Below are 10,259 nucleotides of genomic sequence, written 5' to 3'. Positions count from 1 at the left end.
TCACTGACTACAGGTGTTTGTATTTGGGTGGGGCAGGCTACAAAGTTTAACAAAGCAATTTGGTATGAGATCACCTGTACATTTGTCCTGAAAAGACAATTTACCCCCAGGGGAGGCTTTCTTGAATGGTATACAATATGTCATGTTGTTTAAACTCTCTCTCTGTTCTGTATGTGTTCATTGTTCATGCTTGTATGACATCACCTGTACATTTTGTCCTGAAAAGACAGTTTGCCCCAAGGGGAGGCTTTCTTGAACGGTATATAATATGTCATGTTGTTTAAAAACTCTCTGTTCCTTCATGTGTTCAGCGTACATGCTAGGCTTGAGTAATATGCCCTGTAATGCCCCCAGTCCTCTTACTGCTCCAATGGTGCTTTTGGCGCCAGGTGAGTATGGTATTTGTGGCTGATACTACCCTAGACGATACCTTTGTGCCGATTGAAGCATAAGGCATTAAAACTGCTTTCAGCATCATTAACGGTATTACTTGACAATGTGATACAGTATGTGTAAAACAACAAACACTGTGTTTTGTTCCAAGTGCATGTACACCCTTTTAAACAGCCACAGCAATGCATTGTGGGATAACTGGGAAAAGCTCTGTAGGTGTCAAGCTACAAGTGTAGCCTCTAACCGATTACATTTCTGAACTCTTTGAGTCAATGTCAGAATTTCTGGAAATTCTTTGTGTCAACACCATACCATGTAATACCATTATGTGAAATTCCTTGCATCAAAAAGGATATTCTTGAGTCAATGACACAATAATGTGGCTTGGAGGGAACACTTAGCTAACATGGCCAATTGCAACAAAAATTCAGCTACTTACATCTCAACCAGTTTATATATTATAAATATCATAATATTATGAAGTAAAAGTGAGCTAAAAATCAGTTGATTTGCTGCCCATGGCATTTCCTCTTCCACCAGAATAGGGGAACTGTATACTTGCATGACAGCGTAATCAGTTGGAAATATCAAAATATTCAATGGACAAATTGGTCACTGGGCAAGGCACTTCACAATCACGCCTGTCACATCACAGCTGATCAATACCTTGCTGTCACTCATGATAATATACATTCGGCATCAGCCCATATAAAGCAAAGTTTTTAACCAGATGCTGCTCAGATTGGCTGTGTATTTAAATTGTAACTTTTGATGAGTTTTCCATTATTTTTGTTCTCTTTTGTAAAATACAATGTTACATCGTTACTCAATTCATCATGGTGAAATAACTTGACTTCAACGCGTCAACACAGCCTGCATGTGTAAAAATTGTGTATAACAGCTAAAGTTATTGTTGACAACTGAATTCTAGTCTTGGGTAGAATTCATTTGTTGGCAGTAACGTTGTAATACTATACACAATGTGTTTTATTCACATGTTAACCCACACTGCACATTTTACAAATGAGTAAATGGATCATTTGGTCAAACACCTCTCAACCTAAAAAGCAGAAGAATTCGTTTTGATTGAGAAACTCAAATTCATTCAAAGAAGTATCATATAAATAATAAAATATTTATTTTGAATTAGCTTTACTCATTTACAGAAATATCGTCATTAAAATATGTTCAAACGTATTTACCAAACAGTGATTTCATAATAGGAAATCCACAGCAAAGTCCCTGGTGTGATTTACAGTGTAGGCTGCAATTGATTAAAATATAGCCGTGTTGAGGATACATTTTAAAGTTCTACTTTACCAGCAAAGTGTACGTACAATAACTGAGAAAGTGGTTCTACTTTACTTTGTTATGTGTGTGGAAAGGATATGCATTCTCATGGAAACTGTTGCAAATGATTGACCCAGGTACATTACAAAGGTCATATGTGAGGTATGCATTCACTCAATAACTGTAGCCACACATGGGTCACTGCTGTTCTACAAAGTCAGAAGTGAATACAATATTAAGAATACGGTAGTGTACATTTCAGAAAATGATACAACTATGTTAAAGAGTTCACCTTGCTAAGATGGAATTTGGTGAATTGAAAATGTTGACGAACAGCTAGTCTTATAAAAGTGTGTTAGCTGTTTTAGTTGATGACCTTAAGGAGGCAATTTATCACAAGGATTGGGTGTTTCTGGCCTGCATACCTCAGTCTCCCAGACTCATCAAATAACAAGCGCTGGCACTATTGCAATCATATTTACAGTACATGTGTAAATCGGTCCATTCATGGTTCATGTGATGGCAGCGTGCACATGCAGTCATGTGATGTTTATGTCTGACTGTCATATGACTGGAGATGTTATCACCATATGTAAACAGTGTTTGGTTTACTTATCAATCAACTCATTAAGTAATCAATCTACTCATTAAATAATCTATCACGTACATATATATTACTCTGTTCATTTGTGTTGTCAATACAGATGAAATGAACAGTTGAAGAAAATGTGCAATGCCATCACTATAAAAATTTAAATAAAAGATGAGGGAAAATTTCTTCATAAATAACATGCACAAATATAGGTTTAAATTTTCCTAAGGAGTCTGCGCCCATTAATCAAAGTCAAGGTTAATCTTTTGTAGAAAATCTGGATGAAAATATTTTGGCAATTCTCTTGGTTTGTTCTGCTGTTGGTGTTGGCCTCACACCCTGCTTAACTCTTGAAATTCCAGGCACACTGTTTTCTTTGTCAATTCCAGCAGCATTCCCGACTCTTTCAGAATACTCCCGTCTTGTTTGGGATCTGTACTGTGATCTTTCATCATTCTGAAAAACACAAAATTGAAATTAATATATTTACTGAGAGGTATATGTTTATGAAAACACTGTAATCTATTAAACAAGACATACTATGACATTCATGTGACATAATCGGTAAAGTACAAAGTTTGCTGTAGTGCAGATTTGTCTTTCAACAAAAACTGCCATACTGGCAAAACTCCAAGGTCTGGTGTCACGAGGACAAGTAATTCACAGCAATCACTGCCACATTGAAAGAATTGACATGTTTATTAAAGGTGGAATGCACCTAAGGGACAGATATTTGGACGCTAAAACTTTTATAATTCTTTTCTAATCTTCCATTTGTGAGGGCTCATTTTAAAGCTCTTGGAGCAAGAAAATTTTCATCGTTTTAGTTTTTGAAAATCAAAAATTTTATTGTTCTCCTTAGAGTTAATGGCGGCCATTTTATATTCAAATATTGGGAAATATTGTATATAAAATATGTTTCATTAGTACCAATATTTAGTACATATGACAGACATTGTACATTTGACATATGACAGACATATATATATACATGTCTTATTTTCACTGCTATTCTTTGAGTCTCATACCATATTACAATTTTGAAATCGCTTTTCATCATATCAGCAATCACAAACATACACTATTTTGTTCCTAACTGGACATTCAAGTTATTAAATTGCACTTTTTTTAGTATCTTTTTGTGAAGATGGATGGCAAACATACAACCTCAGGCAAATAATGGAATACAACTTGACTTAATTAGAATTTAAAGCATGTACGCCTGAAAAGAAATTTAGAGCAAGTTGTCTTCTTTGCAAGTACTTGTAAACAACTTCATCTTCAATTTGATAATTGCTGTGAGACACATACAAAGTCATGACAAATTAGCATTTACAATGCCTGCAACCCGAGCATTTTGAATTACTGATAAAAATACCAACAAAATTGGCCAAAGACAACAAAGATTGCAAGAGATCAGGCAGCATCTAGTTAGGCTGGGAACAATTGTAAGAACTGATTAGAGTTGCTTTGTATCAACAGATACAAAGGGGGTATGGCGTTGAATGCCTGCCAAAATTAAGCTATGCCATTTGTAATTACTACATTCCTTTTGTCATCACGACATGAAATGATTAGATGCAAAATGCGATTATTTGGATATGAAGACTTGACATTCTTACATGAAGAATGCAAGAATTTGACTATAAGAATATTCAATGCCAAATTACATTTGATCATGCGCAATGAAGACGCATGATACAATATGCGAACGTGCCATGCAAAATGTGGACATGTGGACATGCCATTATGTGATGCAGAATGCAGACATGCCATTATGCCATGCAGAATGCAGACATGCCATTATGCCATGCAGAATGCCGACATGAGGAGTAGAAGCTTTGAATTAGGCTACCTTTTCCAGCAAACTAGGGTTCACCTTATATCCACAATGCAGTGGTGTATTTGCAAACATGGCTTGGAATGAGAGTAGTCCAGGACTTAGCTGTAGTACTGTAGCTCGAGATTTTGCCTTGGTATTGGCAGGAGCAGCCAACAAAGCTATTCATCAAAAAAGCTATTTTGGGAGCAATTTTTTGAGAGTAGGGGAAATTTTAATTTTGCTTGGGTAGCAGATATATTTTTAGCTGGAGCAGATTTTAGTTTTTTTGTCGGGCAGGGCAGATTGGCTTGAGGACCAGGATTGAGGAAAAAACGAGGAGAGGGTAAGCTACTTGTAAAACAGGGACAGGGGAAGTTGAGCCTATCTATAAAATTAAATATGGGAAACTCAATAATTTTTTTTTAATCACAAGGCAGGGGAACTTCATGTTTGCCATAAAGGGGGCATATATTTTACATTTAGCTTTCATTATTTGTATTTTTCAGAGGAGGGCGCTAACCTTTGTGCATATGTTGACACAGTTGTTCAAAGCATAACTAGTTGCAGTCTAGTCTCTTGCTATCTTTGTTGTCCATGGCTAATTTTATTGGTTTTTGATCAGTAGTTAGCGGTGATTGGGTTGCAGACGTTGTAATGATTGAATATAAATCTTACCTCATCAGATGATACTGTTCTAGCTTCAGATCTTGGATACAATGCAGTTGCCATTCTCAAAGCTCTCATGGAGGCTTCCAGGTCTTGAGGTGGCAGGAAAAAGTTTGGAACTTCATCATTGTCATTGCTGGATGATGTCAGTCTGAACATAATCAAGTTATGGAATTAAACCTTTTACCCACATTCTATACAATAAGCAGTGAACAAAACCGTACATATACATATCGGCTTTGTTATTTCATCTCACGAGAAGCACTAAGAGTTGGTGTATCACGTAAACGCTAAGTTTGAACAAGATTACAAGTATTGTAGCCTATTGTGTACAGCCTATCTGATTTGAATTTGATTTCACCATACATTTAGCTTATCTTGTGTACGGACCACAAATATCCAGTTTGTTACATTTTCAAAAGTCATTGGTGCTGTGACTTGCAATCGCTTGGAATCGCCTTTGTTCTAGTCTGTAAGAGGATTATGGAGGTGTGATAGCCTTTTGTTTTCGCTTGAAATTGTAATCTGGTGGGTAAATTTTCTGATGAGACAATCTGGTGCCAACACAGGCCTTTAAAGTATTTGAACATTTTGCATGCATGAGCTCAAAGCTGACTTATTAGTCACAGCACGTAGTAAGTTCAAACCAAAGTTTGCCCATGGATATAAAAGAAGTCTTTCTGAAGAAAGGATACTGTCTGGGCTCTTCTCTGGTATGGGTCATCTCCTGTCTTAAAGCTTGTTCTGTATCAAGAGTCAGTACCACAGAGTTGTCACTCTCAGCTTGCATGTCACTCTTGCCACTCGACACATCAGTCATACCATCACCACTGTCTGTGTGTGGGATTTCTACATGTCCCCCTGATCCAGGATTACTTTCATCACTGGCATCTAAACTGACATTTTCCAGAAGCACTGCTTCCTCTGGTTTATCTCCATGTGACCTTTGACTCGGTTGTGTCATCTTCTCTTCCCCAGACATCTCATCGTTGCTCTCAGATGACCTGGCTTGATGAGGAGGCCTGGCGTCTTCTTGTGCAGAGCCATTAGAGGTCTGGTCATCTGTCTGTTGCTGTGAGGGACGGTCATCTCCTTGTGTGGCAGGATCTGTTGACGGGTCTGGCTGGACAGTTGGACTTGCTGGGATGTCTTGTTGGCTGTCGTCAATATCCCCCGCGTACCCATCCTGCTCACTCCTGGCATCGTGCTGCGCAGTCTCCAATTGATCATCCTCACCACTGTGTGCATCATCATGGGGAGCTGATATCTCGGAGCTCTGACCTCCGACCCCATCACCGTCATCAGCATAATCTTTTGAAGACAGCTGATCAGAAACCATTGCCGGTGATTCTTCCCCTGTAGGTGACGACCATGGAGATATTTCTTCAACTCTCTCATCTTGTCTGTCATGTCTCTGAGCATCTGACAAGGAGTCTTCCATTGGCATCTCTTCAAGAGTATCGTATTTTGGAATCTCACTCAGCTTGGTATACGTTCCCCCAGCCTGTCTGTCTCTTAAATATTCAGGCAAGAAATTACTGAAATCTGGAGATGAAATGTCATTGAGAGCTCTCGGAATGATCAAATCACCATCTTCATGGTCACTTTCCTCTTCACTGAAAGGAACACTGTTGTCAAGGTTTTCTGCATCTTCTGCCTCTTTGGAGGAATAAGATGAAGGATGAATATCCTCCACAATATCATCCTGAGGTAGATCATGTCCTGATGGAGCTTGCACCTTTCTAAAATCCCTCTCACCATTCCTTTCATGAGGAGGTTTGGCCGACTCTCTTGGCTTTGAATGTTCTTGTCGCGGCGGACGTGAATTCAGAACGTCACTGACTGTTCCGTGCAGTATGTCGGCAAGTTGGGCATAAGAAGCGCCAGTTGTGTGGTGCTGGGGTTCAGAGGTCATAGATGTAGGTAAAAGGTCATCATATCTGCTGAGCTTCTCTCGCATATTTTTCTGCATGTCATCCAAGTCCTGCATCTGTCTCCTGCAGGAAAGTACAATACAATGTTATCCTAGGTCAACTGAGCAATATAAATATAGCACACTGTGATTCTATGGAATTTCTATTTATTCAGCATGATTAAAAGAGTGAGAGCTCTTTCAGTTCTGTGTGAATTAAACGTATTGGCCGAATATGGTGACTGCTTTCGCCAGAGTTGTTGTCCACAGTCCCGGTGTTTAAATGTCCTTCCTTGATAGAAAATTCAGAACAAAACGTGAAGCATTAAAAATCACCTAAATATGAGATCACAAACAAGATAATAACCCATATAGTTCCTTCAAGTAATGTAAGGGTACTTTGCCACTGCTTGTATTTTTAAACTTAAAGTAAACACAAATGAATGTCTTCTGGCAGAAACTGAAGGTATGCACATAAATTAGGGTCTGTAGGGTCATATTGAGAAACAATAACAGTCAGCCAAACATATGTCGAGTGTTGTTTCACCGACTTCACAAATTTGCTTTGTTGTTCATAGGAAACTGTGGACCTTTGATGATCACAGCAAATAATGATTCATTACATTTTAACATTTTTAAAAATCTGAAAACTTAACTAACTTAAAATTTAAATTTTTTTGACAAAATATACGCTCTTTGTGATATTTAAGCAATATAGCAGGCCCAGCAATGGTATACAACAATATTTTGCCCAGTTCGCAACATATATGCACAAGGGATAGTCAGTGCATATATGAAGTGAACTGGTCAAAACTGAGTGGTGTACCCGTCGCTGAGTGTGGTTAATTGCTATTATACCATTCAGTATATTGAAATTCTCTCTTGGAATGTCAAAAAGGGATATTTGCTCTTTCAACAACTTGTGTGTGCTAACCGTGCTATATCACGGATATAGCACGGTTATTTGTTATCGTTATATATAGGTTATTTTCACGTCTCAACCAATCAGATCGCTTTATTCGTGCTATCAATATACTGGTATGATATAATTATAAATGTTATCAGGAGCCGTCCTTGAACAGTATTTGCATTTATTTGCTCTGTTTCAGAGTGGGCTTGTAGAACGTAACAAGGACTATTACCTTAGGTTTGACAGCAACAATGACGACGAAGCGGAATCGGCAATCAAGCCACTTGTGGGAACATGATGAATTTCATCTGATTTCTCTCTTTCTCTGAGCTCTCTGAGGTGTTCTCGTCTCTGCTCTTGGAGATTCTTGTGGTATTTCTTGACGTTATCGAAGTGTTCTGCATAATGAGATGGTGGCTTGTGTTCGGTCTCTAACCTGACTGCTTGCTCTGGGTACTGAACCAAGTGACTTGGGAAAGCTGCGTAACGTGCACTGGTGGAAAATTTAGCTGAAGTGCTAGGAGATGACTGCAAACAAATTTTCACAAAAAACAAAGACACTTGTGAGGCTGAGCTGGATATATTACTAAAATTATGAATAAAATTGTCAAAAATTAAAAAGTCCTTTCCTCATCAAATGTAGTACTGTTTTGTTTAAGTTATGCATATCTTTTCTTGTTTCTGACAACTTTACATTACAAAATATGATTTGCACACGCAATGAAAAGTTGAAAAACATATAGACTGCATCGTCATCAAAGTTACAGAGAAACTTCTCTTTTACTAAATTGTGAAATGACATGTTTCTGAAAGATAACTTTTCTGATTATTGTCAATGTTAAGAGTAGTGGTTTAACAATTGCTAAATATCACTTATTGTTTTACTTTTGGACAAGTTTCTCTGTGTGCAATTTGATTGTTCTAAGCTTTTTAAAATGATTAAGAAAAAATAAATCCAGATAGAACATGTAGTATCTTCACATCATGCCTATGATCAGAATGACAGTAGAAAGTAACTGATTGACTTACAGGCACACTGACTGGTTTCTCTCTTCTCTTCAGTGGAGAGATACCCTCCAGAGGTAATATGCCAACCTGTTATTAAAGATATGTAACAACTTCAGCGATCTTCCATGGCAACATTCAGTATCACTCTTGACTTCACTATAAAAATGCCTACAAATCCTTTTACAGATATTCTGTATACAAATATGAGTTGATGATATTAAAACTTTGTACAGATACATGTATTCGTCTTACAACCAAAGCTATTTATATAAAACTTTGAATTCTATTTTTTCTCTTACACACAGTCTTTCAGACATTTAGTTCTGTAGGGAATGAAAATTTTTACACATATTAAACAGTTTGTCACTGGTGCCTCCATAAGCATTGCATTGATTTAAGTATGGTAAAAATGTACCCGCTCCTGGCCTATAATGGACGAAAACAAACTTTGCACGACATAATGTACGAGGCGAAGTTGAGTATATTATAGAGTGCAAAGATTGCTTTAGTCCATGAAGGGGTACATTTACTGTTGTTATTTTATAGTTTGGGAATGCTAGGGAATTTTTAGATGTAGAAAACATCTGGGGGCACAATACTGGATAATAGGATACATTATCAGTAATAATCTGGGAGGATGACATCACAAAATTCACAGGTATTGACAAAGCAGCAATATAATAGTCTACAATCAGAGTTCGCGTTTACGCAAAAAACGTGCGTATTTACGCATTGAAATTGACTGTCTACGCATTTTTTTCATTGTTATGCGTTTTCTATACGCAAAGGATAACAGTAAAATGTTTTCAAAAGCACTCCCCGCGACTGAGCTTAGGCGACAACCAGACGAGATGAGTGCCGCTTGACATTAAATTTGTTGCAACATTTCTGTCAATCACTCATTTTGTGTGGAAAGTTTCGGATTCTCTGGGCGTGGTCTGAAAAATCGGCATCGTAGTTCAAAGGCAGTGTCATGTCAGCTGTGCCTATGACACACGTTGCTAATTTTCAGGCGAGGGATAGTTTCTTAAACTTATTTGTGAGTGATTGACAGAAATGTTGCAACAAATTAAATGCCAACTGTGCATTACCACGTGGTTTGATGTTACTGAGTATGGAAGGCCCGCCAATAGGTGAATTCCGATTTGACCGTGCCAGGGAGATTTTCATCGCTAGAGCTCGTCGGAATCCTGATAAATTTTGAACACTGCCAGACGCGCCTGGATAAACTGCCATAACTCTTTTGGGTTGCCCGATGTGTTTTGACGGTCGCATGTATACCCTTCCTTGTTACGTTTCAGCATGTTTGAAACACAGCCCAGTTGTTCAAGTTGTTCGTTAAACTGTTTTCATTAAAATAATCTTACATCGTACAATCCGAATATGTAGTGTAGGTTTATTGAACGGCACATTGTATTTTGCAGTCAGTTTTTTCATCAACAGAGTGCGGAAGTGAAATTACGCACTCAAATACAGCCATTACGCAATTTTAGCAGACTAATGCGTATGCCGTACGCGAGGAGAAAAAAGTTACCGCGAACACTGTACAATATACCAGGGCTTTTAACAAAATGAAGGATATTCAAATATATGAATTACTTTCCTTGGATATTTATGATGTGCTCTTCTGGTAAAATGTAAAACTTATAAAGGAAATATTTTGAAC

General features: G+C 37.8%; 1 protein-coding gene across 1 annotated transcript in view; it reads right to left on the bottom strand.

The window, feature by feature from the left end:
• Positions 1-1,507: 1,507 nt before the first annotated feature.
• Positions 1,508-10,259, bottom strand: part of LOC139131436 (C2 domain-containing protein 3-like) — a 37,961-nt gene continuing 29,209 nt past the window's right edge. The window contains exons 42-46 of the mRNA XM_070697472.1: positions 8,615-8,680; positions 7,818-8,113; positions 5,459-6,760; positions 4,773-4,914; positions 1,508-2,731 (exon numbers count right to left, since the gene is read on the bottom strand). Of these exons, the coding sequence (XP_070553573.1) occupies positions 2,534-2,731; positions 4,773-4,914; positions 5,459-6,760; positions 7,818-8,113; positions 8,615-8,680 (2,004 nt within the window). The 3' untranslated portion in view covers positions 1,508-2,533. The remainder of the gene's footprint in view (positions 2,732-4,772; positions 4,915-5,458; positions 6,761-7,817; positions 8,114-8,614; positions 8,681-10,259) is intronic.

This window comes from Ptychodera flava, chromosome 4 (genome assembly GCF_041260155.1).
Source record: "Ptychodera flava strain L36383 chromosome 4, AS_Pfla_20210202, whole genome shotgun sequence".
In the NCBI taxonomy this organism is placed as follows: domain Eukaryota; kingdom Metazoa; phylum Hemichordata; class Enteropneusta; family Ptychoderidae; genus Ptychodera; species Ptychodera flava.
The sequence above is the reverse complement of the archived record's forward strand: the minus strand, read 5'-3'. Positions and strand labels throughout refer to the sequence as shown.